Genomic DNA, 25,551 nt, shown 5'->3' with positions numbered 1-25,551 from the left:
TTTGGTAAAATTCAACAGTGACACCACCTGGTCCTGGGAGTTTTTTTTCTTTTGAGTGTTTTGCAGATCAAGAACTTACAAGAAAGAGAATAATGCAGTGTAATGGAATACACTGTTTGGTTCTTAAGCAGCAGTTTAGAAAGCCAAAGTAGCAGGAGCTAAAGCGACTCCCTGCTGTCTGCTGTTAAAATCTCCTTTGTCAGAATCATGGCTCTTCCTAATGTGGGGTTTGCTTAATCTCTTGGACTTGTTTATTTCATGTTACTGTTTCTTTCACACTGTAGGCAAGCACCATCCATGTCCACGCCAAACTGGTCATAGAAATATTTATTCTTCTCCAGGCACAGTGTTAAGATTGACAATACACCCCTATATTCAAATTTCCAGAAATTAAGGTCTCCATCATTCGATAACTCTGTATAGAGCTCCTGCTCCATAATTTCTGGTGCTCTTATGTGTGACTGACAGATGCTGTCTGTAGGTTCAAGGGTCACCTCTGGTATCACCTTCACAATAAAGACTTCTTTCATTCCCCCAAAGTTGTGGAAAGGAATATGCAACACACTCTAGGTCATTTTTGTTTATCTTTCTATTCCTTTCCTATCATAAATACTATTGTCAAGAACTATGCTTGATTCATCTCTTCATCCCAAAGCTGCCAGAGTGCATGACACACAGTATACATGGTAATAAATAATTCGTTGAATTAATGGAGAGACCCAGCTTTCTAGAATGAGATTTTCCCCTTCATTTTAGATAGCTGTGATGTTATCATAATTCTCTGTATTTCTCACAACACCTGGTGCAGTGCTGATAAATGCTCATTGTAGTTAATGCTACTGAATGACAAATTAATATTATCATGTCAGCAACACATTTTGAACTATCATAAAAAAGCACCATAAAAGCCTCAAAGTAGCTACAAAAATGAAATGATAAAAATCTATTTGGATGACATCTCTTTTTGAAAGCATGAAGCTAATTCTGTTGTGTTTGGAAATGTAATTATACTTGAAGGTTTTGGATGCAACAGAACTGTGTTTGGGAATTCTGGTGATCACAGCAGCACTACTTGATACCAGCAAAGGGAAAATCCATTTTGTAAGCTTTGCAGTGACAAGCTTTGTTTTCAGTTTCTGGAAGTGATTCCCAGGGATGTTGACTGAAATGCCTTCAAATTTAGGAAACTCAAGAGCACTGTGGGATTACTAGTGACAGGAGGAGATCTGCTATTTCTTATCTTTTCCCTTGTCACAACACAAAGGTGGGCAGGCAGGACAGAAGCATTGACTGTGGCATTTACAGCACATCAATGTGCCCAAGCAAGATTAGTTCCTTTTAACATGATATTAAGGCCCATATCACCATAGGTTTTCCACAGAAACAGAAAAAAATATGAAACTATGTGTTTCTCTGTGTGTGTGTGCGCGCGCACGTGTGTGCACACACACATAAACACATATAAAATGTCATTATTTTAAGAAATTATCTCGTAAGAGTCATGGGATTTGGCAGATCCAAACCTTGCTAGTCTAGCTGGCAGACTAGGAACTTAGGCTAGGGTTGGGTCTGAAGTTTGTAGGTAAGGCCATCTGGTTCTAACCTGGGAAGATGTTGGTGTTAACATTTTGAGGCAGACCTTCCTCTTCCTTGGAAATGTGCCTTGCTTCTTCAGATGACTGGATGAGATGCTGTACAGTGTTCAGGATAATACTCCTTATATAAATCAGATGGAGAACGTTAACCACACTACATCTATAGCCTCTTCACAACTCAAATGAGGGACTCTATGAATACTTTAGACTAGCCAAATTGGTACATAAAACCAACTGTAACAAGATTCTTTGACACATAACTCCAGCCTCTCTTGACTGCATCATGTCTTCCATGCTTTCAAGCCCACACTTAGTTGGTACTTCTGTACAGATGTTAACTTTTCTCTGCTTTTTGATGGCTGTGCTGGATCCTTCATCTCTATCCTGAATTCTCTCCTCCATCCCAGGTATCATATTTTTACTTGTCTTCCTGTACACATGTCCTTTGCTTTCCTAAACCTGGACTGCTTTCCATTCAGACACCACACCTTGAAACTCTAACAGTTCTTGGATGTGAGGTCTCCTTGCTCTACTTCATATTATTCTTAAATATATTAGTGGCAACTATTTCCATTCCTGTGTCCTGACTTGTTCCAGAACATCATGATTTTTTGTTTGGTTTGGTTTTAATATCTTTGTACCCCACAGGTGATAGAGTCTCATTTGTGTACCCATCTTTATCCTCAGTTGGCCAGGTACTGTGCCAGCCTCCCAGGATACAAAGATCAATTAGACAAGCTTCTTGCTCTCTGAAACTGCAGTCTTGTGGGGAAGGCAAATAAGCAAACTGTGGGTGTTCATCGGTATTTGTATACTGAGTTAATTCCTGATAGAGAGGTGTAGTCACTTCCCCTCAGCATCCCCTCACATAAGCATTCCTGCCAATAGACAGCATTAGCTAGACAGTAGCTTTCAGGGAGCTTGGAGTTCTGTCCTCATAAGACTTGTGGGGGAGCAGTGTGAGTGGTGTGATGTGAAGAGCATGAAGGAGGGCAGTGGATCCAAAAATAGCTCAGTTGCTAAGATGCCTGATGTATGCTAAGCTGGTAATTCATTATTTGGGTTTGGAATTAACCTATCACAAAATGCATCTGGAAGGAATTTTAAATACCTGTGCTGAGATCTCTTTCAAACTCCTGTCTCTTCTTCCTTTCTTTCTCCTTTAAGACTTAGCTAAATTGACTTCCCTGAAGGACTAAGGTGTTAGGGGAACCTCATCAAGGCCCCCATAGTAGCCTTTGCTGGATACATTGTGGATTGTCACCCTTCTTTGTTTTTCAGTTTAGTGTTTCCCACTAGCCTGAGGTCTTACAGAAACACTTGGTAAGATATTCTTGGTGGGTCTGTGGAAAGACCATGAAGTTCCGTATGACAGGTATCTGTCACTGCCTTTCCACTCCTATAGAATGAGCCCTGAGCACATGTAAGGGACAGCTTGATGAAAGAGAGCTGATGAGTAGATAGATAAAGGATACAAGAAAAGGAGCCTCAGAGAAACCATGATGTCCCCGGGGTTATTCTAGACTAGGGTCTGTGTTGCCATTTACTTGTTTCACTGTGACATAAAATATTACATGATTAACCATTCTCTTTCATTCATTTTGTCTATAGTTCCCAGTCTGCAGTTCCCAGCAACTAGCAGGAGTGTGTCTGGTCTAAAGGCTGCCCCACACATTTTATTTCTCAAGGCAAAAATGATTCAGCACTTCTTTCCTTCTCTGATGAGAACACCAATTCCTTTCTCTGCCTCTCCTTCCCATCCACTCCTCCTTCCTCTTAGCCTTAAAGAAGCAAGTAAATGCAGCTGAAAATGTCCCCCTTAGTCCTTTCTGACTGCACCACAGTTTCTCCCAATTACAGGGCTGGAATTGTGAGATAGATCCTGGCCAGGGGTAAAATCAAGACAGAAGCCAAGGAAACACTGGAGTCCACTATTGTCTGTTTTGCTTTCCCTTGCTGAGGAGCTGTCTCTCGTGATGCCTCTTCTCTCCACAGAGTTGTTTTGTTTTCTCCTTGCTCTGCCTGTCCTCCATGTCTCTTCTACTTCTTCACACCTGTGCTTACTATTTCTGCCTCCTCAGCATTTCACATGACCTATCACAGCCACTTCCAGTTCCCACCACCTTAAGCTATTTCAGCATTAAACATAGAGTCCACACAGATATCTCATGAGCAACTAATTTGAATACTTCTACAAATATAGTTTTAAAACTAATTTAGGACTGAACAACAGATTGATTAGTTGAATAATTGGCCTTAACCTAACCAACAGCCTGTCTATTACATGTCAGCCTGTCTATTGTCACCAGTGGATTAGTGTGTGTGTGTGTGTGTGTGTGTGTGTGTTTGTGTGTGTGTGTAAAACACAAAAGAAGCCAGGAACCACGGTACATTCTGGACAGTTCAACAGTTTTGGGATACATAATATATCCTTGGTAAATTATAAAGAAAATATAACCCATCAATCCACTAGTTATATGAAAGGGTAGACACATTCATGAGGATAGAACTCTAATTTCCTCTAAGGGTTCCATTTGGTCTCACCTACTAATATCTTACTATAAGGCTTAAATTTCACCAAGAGTTTTAGAGGGAAACTTTTCATTCCATATACAATTTACCACCATGAAAAGACTTACCTCTACTGATCATTCTCTTCAGGACTGACCTGCTACCAGGTAGTCTCCCTTCTCAAGAGTCATCTTCCCAAATCAGGGATCCAACCATGACATCCCCTGCTTACTATCACCTAAGGTGTTTATCATCCAAATAGGAATGATGTTTGTTACCAGCTTCTCTGATTTTGTGTGCTGCCCCTGCTCAGTTTCCTGTAACTAGTATTATTCATGAAATAAGCCATTGCATGTCTTTGACTTTGCCTATGGAAGAGTCAGGAGAGATGGGAAGTATGGAGGAGAAAGAAGATATATATATAAGAGATAGGTTGATTGAATTCCATCTTTAGATGACAATGCCTGGGTAGTCTCAGGATCCACTAGTGCCTTCTTTGTAGGAGCATTTGTCACAACCTTCAAGCAGAATTCACAAGTAACATCTGCATTTTCATCTGGCTTTCGATTTGATAGGCATGAATGAGTGAAAGGAGCTGAAATGGGTGAGCTCACTGGAACACCAACAATTTCTTCACTTTGCAAACTCAATAGCTATTATTGTGGAAGACAATGCAGCTATTATAAGCTGAACACAAATGAGAAGCCATCAGGACAACATTTATGATGTTATCATAAATAGATGAAATGGGACATGACGCAGTGCTTTGTGAGATGTGGTTGAAGAAAGATTAGAGTAAGTGTTCTCTTAGTTCACATTATTAAACACCTGGTTCTTGTACAGCCTTTGGAATTTGTAACACATATTTATTATAGTGCTCAGACTTCAATTCCTAAGGCATTGCTGACTCTCTATCTTCAGTACACGTGTATTTTGTTGATGATTCAGTTCTCCATATTCTCTCCAGATGCCATATCTCTCATCTGAAGTAGAACCCATGCCTCTTCCCTTATTTACAGCAAAGCCCACAGGCTGTCTATGTTCACTGTCTCTACTTTACAACCCTACTGGCGTTGATTTGAACAAGACTGGCATTGGTACCAACCATCTTGTCTATTCACTTGTGCCCCCTGCAAGCACTTTGTTGTTCTTAGCTTCAGACAGTCAGACCCACTGATTTCCCAGAGGTCTCAGCTGATGCTCCTCTTACAGACACGTAAGGGTCCAAACTTCAGTTCCTGTCTATTTTCTTTAGAATCCAAGATGGTCCCAGCCAACTCTGGATTTCAGTGTTGTCTGTCAGCTGACGACTGCCACAATCACACTTCCACTTCAGTGTTTTCCATCAGCTTCAAATCTGTGAACACAGCAGCATCTGCCCCCTGTGGACGAGGATCCCAAGCTCACAACCAAAAAGTCGGACTCTGCTGTAATACAAGCAGCATTCCACTTCTCACAGTGTAGGCTAAGCGCTTCATATTACTCCCAACACTGCCTTTCCCTGAGCTAGGCGTTTCACAATCAACCAGTCTGCAGGCCTTGCTGTCCATATGCATCTGGGGTTTGACTATTGATTTCCACTTTTGTCTCTACTGGTAAAACCCCATCAACACCAGTCTGGTCTTCTGGGATGTTCACTGACCAGATTGTTTACTTTTACCCTCTCTTCAGCATTCATTTCTCCAGAGTGATTATTTTTAAAGCCAAACCATCCAGTGGGCCTCCCTTCCCACTCTTATGACAGATCAGTATTTGTTTTTTCTAGAACCTATTCTTGGACTTTTATATTTTGGCCTTAGTGAAATCACGAAGATCAGAAGAGAAAATATGAGCTTTAACGCTGTTTTGGTGAGTCCTCTTGTGAAGTGTCATGGTTCCTGGTGACAGTGAGAACTCTGCCTACTGTCCTAAACCCTAGCACACTTGGTAGTGTCACCTTTGCTGATTAAAGGTTACTTTAGAGACTCCCACACACTGATGCCCATTTAAAATTCCATCAGAAATTTTGTGATCAAATAAGCAATTGTGGTCTTTTGTGTTCCAACTAGGTGCCTGGCATTTTAGGGTATCATCTTCTTTGACTATAGCATTCCTGAATTAGGTACCCATAGCAGACATATAGTATCACAGGTATTATAGTAAGTACTTATAGTACCTATAGTAGTTATCTTGCTCATTAGTAACCACCACTCTTCCCTCAGGTAAGAGGTCTCTCAGTTCTTTGAAGCTGCCACCTCTTGTCTAGAAGAGTTTTCATGTGGTCAACAATGAACAAATGAAGACTGTCACATGGGGCTTTTATAATCAAGACTAAAGTGGGCAATCATCCTTCCCTCTCATAAAGAAGCTAAGGCACAGTGCATGACTGTGTCCCATGTGCAGAGGAGCTAGACTGACAACAGACCTTACTTGACATATAGACAGGCAGAGCAGAGATAGGGGACCAAGAAGTGGTAAATTTTTCTATTCAGTCTTTCTTGAGGTTGGCACTGCCTCTACCCTTTCATTTATTACAATGGCTTCATTATAGGGCCCAACAGTTCCTCTGTTTTAGTCTTGCCCGTTTTAATTAGTTGCTTGGCACTCACAAATTCCAGATCTTTAAATAGTGCAGCATATTATATCCTCACTTTACTGTTGCAAACCTCGAAGCACAGGAAATTAAATTACCTGGTACCGATTAAGAAACTAAATGAAATTTGAATTCGGATCTATGTGGTTCTAGTAACTCCCTCTCCGTGTGCTACACTGAATCGCCATTATTTTATTTAGCACTCAGTAAGTAGAGTTAAACTCATGGCACCATCTACTTAGTGTCATGTTTAATGGGCCAAGTCTCTAACATATCTACAAAACTGGAAAAAGGTTCTAGTTGTTCAGCAGCCTCACACAAGTCTCTGAGGTAAGTTCCTTTATTTGGAAAATGACCAAGTTCAAGTCAATAGCTGCTGATGGTCTTTTCTTTATGGAAAGTTTCTAATGTCAAACTGATTCTTGGTGCTTCTGAAGATCCAATTACACTGACTGTGCCTCTAGGATTTATTTAAATATGAAAACAGAGCTCATCAGGAGGAGGTGCTTGTATCAGACTTCATGATGAGCCAAGTTGGCTTGTGGCCCTGCAGCAGTACAGAGAGAACGGCACTGTTGCAACTTTGAGATGTTATTATTTCCAGATCACAGTCTCATCTAAATGAGGCATGCACTGTCAGGCAGGAATTAAAAAATATTCTCAAGCAGCCTTTTAGAAGACGAAAAGGCAGCTCTTTCCCTTTTGAAATTACAGTGTGATCCCCTAAGTCTTGGAAACTCATCATTCAGAGAGGTTATTATAAGTATTTTACCCCTGCATTCACACTGGGTGCAGAACAATTCACACAGCATATCAGGGCTTGTATTGATGATGGATTAGAACTCAGAACACATGCAAACTAATAAGTATAGCTATACAAATCTGAAAAACCTCATACTCACGCATGCATGTGCATACTCTCTCTCTCTCTCTCTCTCACATACACACACACACACACACACACACACACACACACACACACAGAGTATGGCCTTTTTGTTTCCTTTGGAATCTGTTCTTAGACTCATTGCAGGAAACTGTCCCCTGTGGGAGCTTTTGGCTACTTGCCCAAGTCTAAAATATCAGGATACTGTTTCTGGTTGAGTATCTGGTTTAGCACTCAGTTCTTTGAATAAGAAATCTATTCATCCTTTTGGAATCCCTTTTCTGTAGAAGTTCTGATTATTTGCAGCTTATCTTTAGATTGTTTTTCACTATTCATGAGGTGTTTTCCTGAAAATTACCCATTTCCTCTCCAAAGCTGTAGAGTTAGTACTGCAACTGTTAGGCATGTTTGCTGATCTGCTTGCAGCATCACAAGCCTCTGTTATCATTTGCATATAAGGATGAACACACTGAGGTTCAGTGACCTATCCTAAACACACAGCTGTTCAGCCACAGCCTGGTTCTCAAGATCAGACATTTATCCACTGCTCTTCCACTTACACCTCTGGGAGTGTAAAGAATCAGTGATTTATGGGTAAACACATCTGGGCTAGGCTCTCAATGCACATGACTTAATCTTTTCAAATCTTGATTCCATTGTCTTTGAAACAAGAGTCGATGGCAACAAAGTTCTAAACTTGTTACAGTCTATGGGAATGTGTATAAAAACCCTTGGTATTTACCAGTGCCTATGTCACACTCATCATGCATGGCCAGCACTCTTCAAAGGACTATAGTTTTAATACAAGTGTTCTTGACTGATGAAAAAGGTATGCCCTGTTCATAGCTGATGCGTGAATGTCTATGGACACTCCAAATATTTGGTGAAGGTTTTGAGTATGAGGTCATTGCTGAGACATTTTGAGGGCTTTCTGCCTCCCCACTTCAATCATCCCTGTTGGAAAAATAATGCTCAGGGAAATCTTGTAATTTTAAAGGGCTGTTGGGTAATGAGGTTTATCCTACTTGCTTTCTTTGGTTTTTGCCTTTCTGGCGACCTTGGTGACCTTTAATCCCTTTCGACTGACACACACACACACACACACACACACACACACACATCACATCATGCAGGAATGTGACTAACAACGTGGCATAGGGGAGGGTGGAGTCTTTCCATTCTATCATTTAGAACAAGTATCTAACAATCCAGTAAACTCTACTGGAGGATACATCAGGCTTTGCAAAAGGCAGCTAACTTCTCACTTTTCCATAGCTACCAATCTCAATTTTCTCAGTCTGTACTGACATCTGGTCATAGTGTGTGGGCGAGGTGATGGGGCATTAAATAAATTGAGAAAAGAGTTAAGGATTACGAATTGTTAGGATAATAATCAATGGGCTATCTAAACAGAAGATCCAATCCAGCATCATTGACAGGGCATTATAGACATGATAGTCATCATTACTGACAGTCTCCTGAATTGAGCTGTCATTGTCTTCCTTACTGGAAGAGCACAAACCTAGACTGTAAAGAATTGTATTCATTCCTTCCCTGCCTTCTATTTGCTGCAGTGTCAAACATCTTTAGACCCTCCTCTGGACTCACCTGTAGAATAGAAATATCAATACTCATCTCAAAAGGTGCATCAAGTAGTAGATAAGGCATACTGGTAGCTAATATCACAGGGATCTATAATACCTGGCATAATATCTGATATGGTGGTGTTTGTTGAGACTGAGTCTGAACATCTGTTTCCCTTTTCACTAATTGGTAATATGTATACTTTTATCACAAGATTAAGTGGCAACTAAATGTAATGATACATGAGAAAGTCATTTGGACACTCAAATTCCATTTACTAATTCTATTTTTAATTATATGCTTGTTTGGATAAGGTTCTATAATGATCACAATCAGCATTGTTGTTACTTTTATTATTTATAAGTAAAATGGCACAAATCCTATTTTTTCCCGTATTAAAGAGATACTTACTAAAGGAGATTGCTTAGAGGCAAAACTTTAAATCATCAGGTGTTGTTCAGAAACAATTTTATTGTAGTGTACATCAACTAATTAAGTCATGCTTTAATGCTTAGAATTCTTCAGAGTGAAATCAATTTTATGATGTCATTTCACAGCAGTGAGTTTAAAGATCAATGACATAAACAAGTGCTGTCCCTGTTAAGCTATTGACAACTGCTCAAAGTCAGGCTGTGGTGGACCCCACTGGTTCTGCAAGCGATCACCACCAGTGGAACTACTTGTTCAGTAAGGGCTGTTGGTTGCTGAGGGGCAGCCAATCGTGAAACCAAGATTCTGTCCATCCACAGAACATTCTGAAATAAATAGAAAGCCAAAAAGAGCCTTTGCAGACCTGAAGGAAAGCTTTCCTGCAGGTAACTTCTACCAAGCCTGTAGCATAGGAAAGGACCAAGAACCACTATTACAGATAGTAAAGTTTACTGTATGAGAAACAGCAGTCAGTGGCCAACACAACAGCTGACACTAACATCTCTAGGTATGAGCTGGGCCTCTCAGGCCTGTTCCCTCTAGCTCACATGTGAGTCCCTGCAATGACAATTAATTAATGGCAGCCATGAAAATGCATGAAATACTTCCATAGGCTCAGTTCCTATTTTAAAAAGAGTATAAAATGATCCTTATTTCACTTGAAAAAGTATAGTCCATTCATAGGTAATGCCTGTTATTATTACTATAACTGTGTTAGTATTAATATTGTAACATTTGGTGAGAGGTGCAAACCAGAGTCCACTCATTTTTCCAAGACCATTGGAGAGTCAGTCGGCTTCTCTCAAGAAACTCAAAGATATTTTCCTTTCTTCGAGTTGCAGTAATTAAGTTGAATCAATTTCACCATTAAATAATTCAAGATTACAAACTAAGACATATATAAAATCAATTATAAATCTCTCTCTCTCCCTATCTCTATCTCTCCACACACGCATGCACGCGCACACATACATTCTTGAAAATTAAATTGTGAACATAACAGTATTAACAATGGCATCAAGAAGAATAAAATACCTCAAAATAAATCAAGGATGTGCAAGGCTTTCACACTGAAATGTAAAACACTATTAAAGAAATTCTAAAATAGCCAAGTGGAAAAGCATCCCATATTTATGGACTGAAAAACAAAATTTTTTAGAAATTATGACTCCCCAAAGTTGATTTGCACAGAACTTGTCAACAACCATTTTTATGAAAATTGATAAGCTGATTAATAGAGAAATTAAAGGGACCAAAAACAGCTGGAACAAATATGAAAAGAACATTGTAGGATGCTTGAATTTTCCAATTAAAAGTTACTTTAAAAACAGTATTTCACAGCTAGGCAGTGGTGGTGCACACCTTTAATCCTAGCACACAGGAGTCAGAGGCAGGCAGATCTCTGACTTTGAAGCTGGTCTGGTCTACAGAGTGAGTTCCAGGACAACCAGAGCTCCACAGAAAGACTCTGTCTCAAAAACAAAACAAAACAGTATTTTACTAATAAAATAAAGACATCAATGGAATAGCATCAAAAGACCATATATAAGCCCATACATGTATGAGCAATCTGTATTTTTTTTACCAAAGTGTAGAGACAATTCAAAGGTAGGGGGACTGGAGTTTTCATAAATAATGTCAAGATAACTAATTTCATACAGTGCAAAAGAATGGAGCTCTATTCCTAATCATATAATAAGCAAATATTAACTCAAACCATATATTTAAAAGCTAAAAAATTTTCATCAAAACTATGAAGATAGTCTAAGAAAATATAAAAGTAAGTAAATATTCATAGCTAGACAAGATGACACATACCTGTAATTTCATCACTGTGGAAGCTGAAGCATAAGGGTTACCACAATTTGAGACCACCCTGAGCTACACAATGAGCTCAAAGGTAGCCTGGATTACATTAGGAGACCCAGAATAAATAAAGAAATAAATAAAATAAAAATTCAGTACCTTTGATAAATCCAGTTTCTCAGATATGTTGTTAATATTCAAGCAATAAATAAAAAAAGATCAGCTAGACTTAAAATTATACTTTCTTTGCATGTAAGGACATTATCTAATAATTAAAACACACAAAAAACAGATTTAAAAAATAACTGAAATGATAACTCAAAGAACGGAAGAAAATTCTTGCAAATCATATATCTGCGAAGGGACTTGTTTCCAGAATATACAGGAACTATTACAACTCAGCAATAAGGCCCCACATACTCCAGTTTGTTAAAACAAGAAAATTTAATAAATATTTGCTTTCATTTTGGTGTCTGTTTCTTGATCTGTGGTGTTGCAGACTAAGCTAATGGTGCTGATTAATCTGGGACTCGGTCAGCAGAAAATTTGAATCTTCACTTTCCCAAAGATATACAAGTGGCCAACATCCACATAAAAATATGCTGGATATCACTGGGACATGCCAACAAAAACCACAATCAGATGACCACTTTGCAACTCCTCATACGTCTACAGTTAAAATGACAGAAAATAGCAAATGCTAGAGAGGATACAGAGAAATTAGAACTCTTCTATGGTGGGAAAGTTCAATCCTTCAAAAGATTTGATGAATTATAATATAACCTCATGACCTCATTTTTTAGATTCTCTCAAGCAAAAATGAAAACATGCATCCATACAGAAAACTGTGTGTCAGCGATCATTATTAATAGCTAAAAGTTTAAACAGCTTCAATGGCAGTCAACATAAACAATATGAAATGTATTCAGGTGAAATAGTTTGAGATGATAGAAAGCAATGAAATGCTGATACACACTACAATATTTTGAGTGAGAGAAGCCACATGTTGTACATGGGCAATTGTCCTAGTTTTGTTCCTGTTGATGTGACAAACTTCCCAATAAAAGCAACTCATGGGAGAAAGTGCTTTACTCTAGTTTTCCATTCCAGGTTAGAGTTCATTGTTGTGGGGAAGTCGAACCACATAACATTCACAGTCAAGAGTGACTTAACACATATGTGCATGTGCTTGCTTGCATGCTTGTCTTCAGCTGAATTTCTCTACTCTTACATCATTCAGGACCCCCTGCAGAGGGAATGGTGCTACTCACAATAGACTGGGTCTTACTACGTCAATTCAATCAAGGTAGACAGGTCCACAGGCTAAGACCATGTAAACAATCTGTCATTGAAACTCTCTTTCAAAGCTATTCTTGACTATGTCAAGTTGACAATTAAAACTAACCATGACAACAATGTTGTATATAGAAAATATGAATGATATTACAAGTATGATCTATGTGATATATTTATGTACTGCATGATTTAATGTATGTGATATGTTCAGGATAGGCAAAGGGACTGGAGTGGCAGTGGATGGAGATTGGCTCTCTTTAGGGATGAAGACAATATTAAGAAATTTGATAATGGTGATCAGTGCACATTTGTGAATATACTGAAATTGGAAACTTTATAAAGGCATGTTGTGTAGCAGGTGGGTCATATCTTAAGGTTTTATTCAAAGTAAAAAGAGCAAAGCTTTTCTGTTAATTCCTGTAAACTGCAAAAGGAAGTAAGGATCATCTTTTCCTTTTTGCCCTATTTCAAGAGTAAAATCTTAGTCTGTCACTGTGACTACAGAAATGCACTCATGTGAATGATGTGATGAATTAGCTACGTTTCATCTATGAAATCTTCTTGTCAAAGATTCCCAGGTAGTCATTGTAAATTTATCTTTCATTTTTCACCCCAAAGCGATCCTCTAGTAGCAATCAAAAGTCACCTTGCTAGCTGGTAAATTACCCGAACCTCAGTCACCAGCACATCTGTCCTCGCTGTTGAGCGTTCTAGCACATCTGTCCTCGCTGGTGAGTGTTGCTCACTACCTGTATGGATTGGTTCCCTTACCACTAGAAAAAAACTGAGCCTCTCCTTTAACAGTTATTCTTGGGCAAGGGAGGATGGTTTTGTTGGTAAAATGCGTCCTGCATGGTGGATTCCAGCACCTGTGCACAATCTACATGCAGAGGTACAGTTCTATAGCTCCAGTGCTAGGGGGAAAGAATCAGGTGGATAACTGGAGCTTGTTGGCCAGCCATCCTAAGAAAATTGATGACTCCGGGTTTAGTGAGAGACCGTCTTCTCAAAAATAAAATGAAATACTATTAGGGATGATGCCTGGTAGGGCCTGTGGCCTCCATGTGCATTTGCATGCAGGCATGTATGTGCACGTGATCCTTGACATAAGTTATCCTAACCCAAAATGTTGCTTCCATGAAAATCACCTACATTTAACCACAAATTAAGCCACTGTCTTCTGTTTCGTTACCTGTAAACCTGTAGACTGGCATTCATCTTAATTTATGAATTAAATTTTTTGGCAAGCATTTATTGAGCATCTACATTATACTAGGCAGTAAAGTAGACCCTGAAAGTTAAGCAGTGAATTACTCATATTCTCTTTCTCTTGAGGTGTCCTTGTGCAACGACACAAATGTGATGTCTGTTAAATTGTGTTAGTTTTTACTGCTGAGTAACTCTCCATTGTGTAAATGTACCACATTTTCGTTTTCCATTCTTTGGTTGAGGAGCACCTAGGTTCTTTCCAGGTTGTGGCTATTAGGAATAATGCTTATATGAACATAGTTGAGCAAGTGTACTTGTAGTGTGAGTGTGTATCCTTTGGGTATATGCCCAAGAGTGGTATTGCTGGATCTTGAGGTAGATTTTCTAAGAAATCACCATTCTTATTTCCAAAATGGCTATTCAAGTTTGCACTTCACCATCAGTGGAGGAGTGTTCTCCTTACTCCATATCCTCCCCAACATAAGCTGTCATCAGTAGGGGAAGAAGAGGGAACTGTGGTTGGTATGTAAATAAATAAACAGATACTGTGAGAGGTAGTATGGTCAAGTACAGAATGTAGAACCGGGATGGCCAGGCTCAGCCTCTATAGGTAGTTGTCATTAGAGCAATGATTTGAGAAAATATGAGTGGAAGCTGATGGTGTTTATGAAACCTGGTCTCACTTTGTAGTCTAAGAGGGCCTTGAACTCACTTCAATCCTCCTGATTCAGACTCACAAGTACTGGGATTGTAAATGTGTGCCATGGCTCCTAGCTGAGAAGAACATTTTTTTAAACGAGGAGAATGACCACTGAAATTTTTCTGAGGCAGAATTCCTGCCATGGTTATAGGAACAGCAAAAGCTCCTGGTTAAACATGTAAGAGAGGAGGCCAGAACAAAGAACTAAGATGACAAGATCACATCTGGAATTTAAGATCAAAATGACTTTGGCTCTGATTTTTTTTTTTTTTGGTTTTTTTTTTGGTTTTGCGAGACAGGGTTTCTCTGTTTTGGAGGCTGTCGGTCCAGCCTGGCCTCGAACTCACAGAGATCCGCCTGCCTCTGCCTCCCAAGTGCTGGGATTAAAGGCATGCGCCACCAACACCCGGCTTGGCTCTGATTTTTGAACTTAGTGGAGATGAGCTGCAAATTTCTGACTGGAAGATGACTTGTGATCTGAGTTTTAAAGTAATTTTTTGGATGTTATTTTGAAAGTAAACTATAGAGACACAAGGGCACAAGAGCAAGGTCCACTTAGAAAACTAGATTTCATGTCTAATCTTTGACCTTCTCACATACATACATGCAGCATACATGCATACATACATGCATGCATACATACATGCATGCATATGCTGCCCATTGTTGCCATTACAGAAAATGAGTTCTTTCCTAAGGTCAGCTTCTCTGTGGCATGATGAGGACTAGAAAGCAAAGAAGTGGAGGCAAACCAGAAATAAACCAGGCAAATCCTGGCAGGAGCTTGGATCCAGTTAAGATACCCCATCACTGAAATGTAAAATGTTGATAAATAAGAATAAAGCCCAAACAAGAAACAAACATGACAGCAAGTAATCTTACCTTCCCATTAGACTGCAGATTGCTGTTGCCAGTAAATGTGAGGACCATATTCTACCCTGAAGTCCAGACTGCTGGCATCCCTGATGTCCCTGTTGAAAGTCTTTGGGGGCATATTTTGTCACTTTGGTTCCCTGGGGGCAATTTGGGGGTCTTTAAATCTCTTACTGCTGTGCTGAGTTAATGGTGATCCTGTGCCTTGAAGAACCATTGCGTCTACTGAGAGATCAAGCTCCCCGAGCCAGAGGTAGAAGTTTAAATGCACACCAGCATGCTGAGAGCAGTCGGGAGAGCCCACCAAAGCCTGAAAGTTGAATTCATTATTCCAGCCTCACTGTTATTTCTTTGTGTAACACAGACATTTTCTTTGCTCCGTAATCCTCTCCAATGAAAAGGACTTAAAATCTCTCCAGGGCTTTCCCCTGGCTGTAGTCTAACATATGTCATTCAGGAAATCTGACCCCGTGTGTTAGGTGTTCTCTCATCGTGTACTGAATGGGCTAAACAATGAAGAACGAGGCTGACAGGAGGTTCAGTAGCGCAAAATGCAATGCAAAGGGTGGAAAGCGAGAGTTCATTTGATTAATGTGAGCACTGTGAACTTCGGCTAAAAGAAAACCCTGAAACATGCTGACATATCACCGGGCATGGAAGAGAAAATGCAGAGCGAGGGACAAAATGAATACTGTTTAAAAAGGGGGCTTTCTGCAGTTTCGGATACTCAAATTCTTTTCTTCGCTGAGGTAAACTGCATGCAGTCTACACACCCCACGGGAAGCTCTCATGCCGTTTTGGCTGCACATCAATTTTCTCCTCTGATTTCTAAAGGAAGCTACTTGTGATGGTCCTCTGCAACCTTGTATGTCGTTTGCTAAGTCATTCCTACTTACATTGGAACGATCTCTACTCTGCAATGGGAAGTGGCATGCCATCAGAAAGAAAAATGAACGGACAAAGAGCTCAGTAGAAACTCTGGCAGTGAGAACACAGGGAAACGCATGAGCTAAGTTGCTGAGCGGTGGGCTGACAGTGTATCGGCGTTCAGGATGTTGCACGTGAGCGATTTGCCTCCTCCCAGGCGACACTCGTGGATATGGTAGGTGTTGCTGTAGCCACAAACCTGATCTGACACTTTCCAAGCAGAACGGGGAGGTGGCTTCATGCTTAAACAGAAGTGACAGAGAAATTTCAAATAAGCAGATGCTTGGGGGAAATATTCACTTTGTAAAATTATACAATATTATAAACACAGTGGAAGTTCTTTTACTTTTTTCAGATAGTAAAAGTTCTTTACTTTCTGATCTTTGTTTTAATTTTAGGAATACAGAATAAATCGAGTGGAGGTTTTCCATAGTGACAAGCAATCTGCTTATTCAAGCCAGAGTGAAGTTTATGATTTTTAATTTTTCTTGAACTTTAAAGTAAGACTTTATTTGTAAATCTTTCATCTGTTAAACCCTTACTAAAAAGAAATAGAGGGTAATAGGCAGTTATTACAAACTGTAAAGACTTTTAAAACCACGTCTAAATGCATCTTTTATGTGGTTTGTGGATTATGTTTTTAATCTTGTGCTTTTTGTTTATTTATTTTGGCAGTACTGTGGATGGAACCTAGGGCCTCACACATGCTAGTCAAGACGCTCTACTATTGCAATATAATCAAGCTCTAATTGTGTACTTCTGAAATATAGAAGATACTTAAATTAGTTTGCACTGTTTAAAATGTATTTGTTGTCTATGAACTGTGACTCCATTTTGAGGGCTAATGGCTTTAAGAAATATGAAATTACAGGTGGGTTGAGGACAAAATATCACAGACCAGAGCTAAGCAGATACTTGTTGGTTTAACAAGAACAATTCCAGATTTGTTTATTCCAAAGGAATTAGCACATATATTTTAAATTGGATCATTACCTACTGTGGTTCTAGAGGATAGAAAGGAGGGTAGGCCTAACGACTTAACAGAATCTAGCCTAGGACTCCTTATTCCTTCACGTTCAGCAATATTGATAAGGAAATCAGGAAATCACAGCACTCTTATTGTTAATTTTGAACACAATTAGTCCTCCCATGTAGAACCACAATTTTTTCCTGATAACAGTTTTTCCTAGAATGTAGGAGGCATGCAAGGAAAAGGAACTTTGAATTCTTAACATTCTTTCAGAAATGTTGAATTTTAAAGAGAAAATTGATTAATTGGTTCAAAAAAGGAATTATCTTCTTCCCATTTTAGTATAAACATGTCTGACTGTGGTCTTTAAATGAGATATAGAAGTATTCAGCACAGCATCCAGTGCAAAGAACTCGACACATACTAGCAACCCCACTTCTGTCTCCTCTATGTTATATCTCCCCTTTGTCAGTTTAAGGTAGCCATGCGCCTCCTTGTGCAGAACATCAGTGTTCTGCAAAGAAATGGCGAGGGGGTAGGAAACACTTGTTAGATTTCAGAACTAGATGCTGTGAGCAATGGAATTGGACTTCCTAGAAAGTGGACATATTTTAAGAAGAGAAAGTTTGAGTTATGCTTATTTGATCACAGACCCTCTTTTGGGATGAAATGCCCGTGGAAGCTCAGTGGACAGCTGAGTCATAGTTTGGTGAGTGTGACATTGTCCCATTGAGATAGGACTGCCAACAATCCATGGAAAGTCCAGCTTCTTTGAGTTTGGGTGGACAAGGAACTCCATCTTCTTGACTGGAAATGAGCTTCCAGTGCTTGCCTTAACATGTTGTAAATACTGAGAACCAATGAGAATTGTTATTGCAGGTCCTGATGCAAATAAGATACCCCCAAACCAAGCTCATATCAGAAACAAAATAAAAAATAATATGGATGTGGTGTACTGACTATGGTATTTAAATAAGACATAAAAATACTAGCATAGAATCTGATCAACATATACAAACAATCCCACTTTTGTCTACCTTGCCTTATCTGTAAGTTGGTTAACACTGTTGAAAACTCCTATTTTTTAAGTGGTGATTTACTATACAATTCAACTTTTAAAATTTTCACTTATCCCTCGAAATGGTTGATTTACTCCTCTTTCCAATATATGTTTGTTGATCACTTTTTATTTATCAGCTAGTGCACTGGGTTTCTATAAATGAAAGTTGTATAACTATCAGATAGGATGAACTAAAAGTAAATGAACAACTATAAGGGTGTTACAATGGTAATACATGTGTGCATGCTTTGCCCTGAGAACACAGATATGCTTGCTCCAATAGGGTCATAAAAGAAGTGATTCTTTACTAGACTATCGATGGAAAAAGTAAGCCATAGGTAAATAAAATCGAAGACAGACCCTCCAGTCACCATATAGCAGAGCTGGTCCCCCGCACCCCCTGGGGCTGGAAGGGATACCAATATCCCAAATCAGCAGAAGAAAAGGGATGGCTTGAAACAACACTGAAAGGGCAAAGCAAACTGGTTGGGCCTCAGAACAGAGCCATGAGGAGCCCACGAGTATATTCAAGGAAAGGATGCAGCTCAATGAGACACCAGCCTGGAGGCGGAGGCTAGTTAGGCTGGTTTCTATGGAAGCCGAGGGTACTTCCAAAGAAATAGCGTTGTGTTCTATTTTAACAAGACAAAATTTAGAGAAGTGCTGCTAAACCCACAAGAGTCTCGTTGTCTTTCTTTGCAGTCTTTGGGGTGGAGCAATGGCAAGTTGAAAACGGGATCACAATTACACTGCTGAATTATGAGTGGAAAAATATTTTCAAGTTTTGACAGTGGGAAGGTTCAGAAACCTGCGAAAGAAACTTTGCAAACTTTCTACACTTAGTGACTGATCTCATTTTATATACTCCTTAAGAGTTAAAGGTGAATTTCTTCCAGTTGAACCCATTTGACTGACATAGCTTTTAAAGTTAGTTTACCTACATGTTTTTTCTATTGAACCCCAACTAGCAGCAAATTCAAATGACAAATAAAACTGCACTTTCCTTTCTCAGTTACACCCACATCAGTTATTTCTATGTAAACAACCATTCTAATACTCTACAGGAAGTAAACTTTAAAGGAATCTCGGAAGAAATCCTTCAATAATGGGAGTCATTTACACAGTCGAGTGCAGCCCATTCATTTACTACATAGTCATGTGCTTTGTTCTGTGTTACTCCTTAAAGCGGGTTGCACCTACACTTAGTGTATACAGTAGGTCAGACAGTGTGATTAACTGAGTACTATAGCCATTCACACAAGCAACTAAGTTACTAGCTTATTACCATTCCCAGAAATGAGCAAATATTTCTTCTCTGAACTAAGAGAAAATCCATAGAGCCTGACAGAATGTATTTGCTGCTGCTCAACCCTAAGCAGAAGCTAATGGTCAAAGCATGCAAGAGTCAGTTCTACAACCATTAGGTTATAATTCTGTGTGTAGTTCTGTTGTGAAATGCAGCTCTTCTGTGGCTCACAAATAGCCCTTTGCTATAACAACCTCAACATCTGGAAGAAAAAAAACTGCCCGAAACAAGGATTCTGTGATGAGGAGAAAAGTCAGTGAATTCTGAATATTCCTATTATGTGAATGCACTATCTTTTGCTGATAGGCATTGGTAGTTACAGACAGAAGGAAAAAAACATTTCAATCAACAGCTAATTTATTTATAGACACCCAAGCTGATTCTTTTTGGTGCTATAGATAGCATTCTCCTCTTGAGATTTTAGCCATACACGAAAAAAGCAGAAAGAAGTGTCTGCAATCCTACTTCCATAAGAAATAAAAATGTACGCGATGCTTAAAAAACTACATTTATGTTTTCTTCCTTTGCTATTTAACAGAGTTTCCCACAGCCTACTTAAGCAGAATGTGCACTTACGTCAATCATCCATCATTCATCACTTACTCACTGTGTTCTGCCCAGAGCTAAGTGTTGGGAAGGGTTGGGGGGCAGGCATGAGAAGGAAGCATGAATGCATTTGCATTGAATTGGGGGCAGACAAACAAACCCTACAAGATGGTTTCCCTGAAGACCTTTTTCTTTTCCTCAGCAGACAAAAGAGCAAGACGAAACGTGTTCTTATTCAGTCTAAACAGTACCTAGAACTTCTAAGCTGGTTAAAACAGATGGCTCAGGCTATCAGTTCAGTAGATCTAAAATTATCCTGAGACTTGATTGCAGGAAGGGATGTTAGTTTGCTCCTAAGACCTTCCTCCCTGTAGGAGATACAGCTTCCTCTTTATTGCACAGCTGAATCAATAAGAGCAAAGTTCCCCCAAGCTGACTGCAACAATGATCGCAAGACAGGAGGTCAACTGGCAAGGCATTACTGAATCTGATTGTGATTTGAGAGCTCTACCTATGAAATCCACATGCCTGGTAGGTCTTGCTCTCAGTATTGACTAAAGGTTGCAGGTTTATCCACTCTTTGACCACTCCTACCCTGAACTGCAGCTCCACAGAGAAAGTACTCTTGTGCTACCACAGTTGATCGGAGGGCTACTTTACCCCCCTTTTAGGATAGCACAGGAATCCAATTTCCTTGTGATATTTAGAAGTTCAGAGGAACTAAAAATTTCACCTATGTTCTTCTATTAACCCAAATACATCATAGATGAAATTAAGCATTTTAAAAGACAATCAAGCCCATAAAATATATTAATAGATCATTTTATTGCTATTTCTGACAACAATTAATGGTGAATTTTTGAATTACCATGCCCAACACATCAGTTTTTAGTAAAGCAATGCTAAAATATTTCATTCAAATTAACTCTAGTTCAAGGAAACTATTGCTTAAGTTCACGAATGATTCAGTGTAGGTAGCATGTGAAGAAGTATCCTAATCACAGCTACCATCATGAACAATTTCCCTTTTCTTTATGCTAGACTAAAGCTACATTCAGTCACTAACTGGCATTGTTGAGAATGCTCAACAATATGGTCAGTGGCCCCAGTGATGGAACACTTAGTAAGGATCCATCCTTGCCACATTCCTGTGCAGAAGGACCTTATACTTAGTTAGTGAGATAGATACCTGCCAAGAAGATGATCTGAGAAAGGCCATAAAAGAGTTGTGCATAGGGAGCCAGCACAGGCTTCACAGAGGGGATTGGCATTTGTACTTCACATCTCTGGGGGCTGAGTGTGAGGGAGGCCCTCCACATAGACACAGACAGAAAAGGGCATGACTGATCTAACCAAGATAAAGCCTACAGAATGGCTTTTATATTTTATGTATGTATGTTCCCACACCTCCTATATCATTCTCTATAGTGAAATGGAATGTAAGTTCCATTAGAAACAGGATTATTTCCAGTCTTGCTAATTGACATATGGATATAGATATGTAGGTATAGAAGGTATACACAGATATAGATGCACATACATTTATGCTTAGATTAACACTTAACATTTCCCAAGTACTCATCAAATACTTAAACTAATGAATAAGTGTGTGGGTGGGTAATTGTGCAACTTGATACATGCTTATATCCAGAAACTTCAGTGACTTTGTATGTATGATACACGACAATCCTTGGTCTTTTGCACACTTACCCCTTGAGTGCTTGGCCTGAAGGATGACTTATTTGCAAACTAAGATGATGTTGCTGTTTTTAAGCTGACACAGCAAAGTTTCCAAGCACTGAAACATCTGGTTGGCTTTTAGCAGTGTTGTAAGCTACAGTCAGAACATGGCAACTCAGAGATGTGTCTGTGACACATACAGTAAATACTCAGGTTCTTTGACATTTTAGGAACCTCAGATCAAGGCCCTTGGTGTTTTATTGATTTCCAAATAATCAGTCAAAGGCTCCAGCAATGCCCTGCCATCTATAATGGTTCATGTGAAGCTACATGAAGCTTCACATTAGTCAATGTGGGCATTAGTTGGAAGCATTTTTCAGAGAAATTTCAGTTACTCCTCAAAAATCACTTTTTAAGATAGGACACATCTTAGAATTGGAATTATAATTCAAATCATAAACACTATAATCTTTTGTCACAATGAAAGTTCTTCCTTTTTTTACAAGGGCACCAAGAGCATGTTTTGTATGTGTGTTGAGTTTTTGTGTGTATACACATATATGTATATATATATATATATATATCACATTATTTGGAAAAACTCCAAAGTTGGAGACATACTGTGAAATCACCCTTTGATGATTTTTCCTTACTGAACAAACTCTAAATAAATTAAAATATATCACATTGTTTAAAACATAAAATATCTACTTTTGCCAAGGTAGAGGCCCTTATGTTAACTAATCTGTTCTTCATGAGAAAGTGCTTAATGGGTATTCCACTCTGCGTTTCAGATAAGGCTTGGATAATGTTAATTTTCCTGGAACACATAGTGAGCAAAATCTGAATGAAAATTCAGTTCTGCATAACTCTAAAATGCTTGCTCTTTCAGCATGTGTGAAATGCAATTTGCATAATTACTGATTTCTTGGTAATGATTTAACTTTTCAGTTATCGTGCATAAGCATATAAATATTTAAATTTTAGTTAATGAGTATATTTACATTCTTTTGTGACCTTCATAAACAGAAAACATTTATTACCCAGTTTGTTGATGACTAATGATCTTGTCTAAAAATATTTTGATTGCCTACCACAGCAGTTAACAATTTTTATGGCATTTTTGCTATGGGCAAAGAGGAACTATATAAGATATACTGTATACATACATTGTGGTTAAGTAAGTGAGAGATGCAGCTCTTCTTATTAATTTTAGATAATGAATCTTATATGTTCAGTATGTACTTGATAGATATCAACCATCTATTAGTAAGGATCTACCTTTATTTTTTATTGCTAATTTCATTTGAAGTCACTGATTCATTAATGTTCATCAGTCTTACTATTGGAAACTCAACCAGCAAGTCATTTATGTCCAATAAACTTTGAATGGAAAATGGATGACTCCAGGCTAGAGAAAGATCAGTGCATACTTAGACAGCAGTGACCCTATTTGTCAATAGACAGTGGAGAGTGCACAAGATGGCTAGCAATAAAACAAACTGAAGATAAGTAACATACTTTACATGGAAAAGACCCAGTAGTGTGGCTTAGAAAGGAAAGAAGTCTGCCCATTGACAAAAGTACTCCATGTGCTCTGATCATTATATTAAAAAATGTGCTATAAGGGGGAAAAGATACTAAAATGTACCTAATGAGTATAGGTTGCTCTATTTGTTCAACATTGAATCTACAATGTCTAGGATGGTACAGTTATCTATCAGTATTTGCTAATTGAATGACTAAATAAATTATCTAAGATATCCAGCTCACTTGGGTTAGTCTAGCTGTCAGCAAAGGACTAATTAGCTTGATGTGCAGGCTAGGTAGATTCCTACCTCAAGCTGCATTGCATTTCTTGTTTGACAGGGTGCACAGTGCACCTCTTACAAGGACAGGGAGTCCTTAGAATCTGTGAACTCTGCTTTCAACTACAGTCTCTACCAGGGAAAACCACCCCACCTCCCATCCAACTGGCGCTAAGGAAGTCAGAGCTTATTATCCTACTCTGAGATTTTTCAACTTCTCCCTACCTCTGACCTTCCCAATGGAAAAATTTTCCCATTAAAAAAAAGTAAGGACTTTGAATCAAAAAATTTTGAACCTAGTTCTAGGATTTGTAGTATCCTTTCTCATGACTCTTGAAGCCAACAAATATCTATTTCCTCTGAGGAAACAATACCCAGACTATGGGACTTAAGGTCAATGAGTCCTCTATACCAGTCTAGCCCTGCGTCATCAAAAGGTAGTTATAGCTTTCTCAATGAGCTAGAGCAAGATAAATCAGAAATGGTGACGTCCATGGATCCATGCAGCATGTTTCAAAAACAGCAGAATATTCTGTGCCTAGGTGGGGCAAAGAAATAAATAAGCTGCAGTTGTTACTCTACAGAACTCAGTCAAGTAGGGAGGAAGCAGGTGTGAACAAATACAGCTTGAGTCTGGTCAGCAGCTGTCTTAATAGAAGCTTTTAGTAACAGGAAGCAGCAGGTTGAGATGAGGGAAAGGAAAGAAGATATATGGAAACATGAAACAGTGCAACAAATTGAAACACTTGGAAGATGATTTCATGATGAACCCTGACTCACACAAGGAAGAGAAAGTCAGGAAATTAATCAACCTGTATATCATGTAAGGTCTGTTGAGACACACTAGGAAACAGGTTTTTTTTTCTCTTCTCCCATAAAAGCATGAGAAATCACAAAGGCATTGGGCAGGAAGCATTGTGGCTAGATTGATGATTTACAAGGATGCTCGAGTTCAAGGAAGAAAACATTAATAAGCTTGTAGCCATACTCCTTAGTGGTGACACAAACTAGGGAACCTGCAGCCAGAAAGGAGAAACCTAGCTCATGAAAGACCAGAAATGAAGAGTCCTGGTAACTAGGTAACCTGGACATTTAGACCTATTTATAACACTAGCAAGCTTTGGCAGGCCACTGACTCTGAGTTCGTTTCCCACAGCTGTGAAATGGCCCTAATTTGATTTTTTTCTACTGATAGTGGTGATTAGCTGCAGGAAGTAAGAATAATTTTCATGTTTCTAGCTCTCTCTCTCTCTCCCCTCCCTCCCCTCCCCCTCTCTCTCTCTCTCTCTCTCTCTCTCTCTCTCTCTGTGTGTGTGTGTGTGTGTGTGTGTGTGTGTGTGTGTGTGTACGTGTATATCTACTAGCACATTACTTGGCATTGAAACATAATAATACACAATTTTACACAAACATCTCACAAACATCTGAAAACAGCCATGATCACATTTAGAGTACCTGAGGTGTTTATTCATGTGTCATTTCAGTCCATTACATTGTGTCCAAGCAGTCATTCAAGAAATGTACCTAATAGGAGAGAGAACTGTTATACAGGCACATCTACTAGGTCTCAATGCCTGCGTCAATAATACTATGCTAATAGAAATGAAGAAATCAGTGTGTAAATTCTGTGTTTCACAGCTAAATTCATAGAAGGGTATTTAAAGCAAAATTATTTAATTAAATCCAAATAATAAAGGTCCCTGCCATAGGTAAATATAACCCATTTGTCAAGATATCTGTTACCTAGCCTAAATTCCAAGTGCTGACACATATGCATATGCTCTCTTCTTTAT

At 39.0% G+C, this 25,551-nt stretch overlaps 1 protein-coding gene across 3 annotated transcripts in view; it reads left to right on the top strand.

The window, feature by feature from the left end:
• Pde4b (phosphodiesterase 4B) overlaps positions 1-25,551 on the top strand; it is a 538,982-nt gene that overhangs the window by 339,579 nt on the left and 173,852 nt on the right. Inside the window, exon 1 of one of the 3 annotated variants that reach the window (XM_040757098.1) lies at positions 15,847-16,563. The exons of the other annotated variants lie outside the window; for them this stretch is intronic. Coding sequence (XP_040613032.1) covers positions 16,514-16,563 — 50 coding nt within the window. The 5' untranslated portion in view covers positions 15,847-16,513. Of the gene's footprint in view, positions 1-15,846; positions 16,564-25,551 lie in introns of those variants that run through there. 3 annotated transcript variants of the gene reach the window in all.

The sequence above is a fragment of the Mesocricetus auratus genome, unplaced genomic scaffold (assembly GCF_017639785.1).
Source record: "Mesocricetus auratus isolate SY011 unplaced genomic scaffold, BCM_Maur_2.0 Super-Scaffold_100014, whole genome shotgun sequence".
Taxonomy (NCBI): domain Eukaryota; kingdom Metazoa; phylum Chordata; class Mammalia; order Rodentia; family Cricetidae; genus Mesocricetus; species Mesocricetus auratus.
The sequence above is the reverse complement of the archived record's forward strand: the minus strand, read 5'-3'. Positions and strand labels throughout refer to the sequence as shown.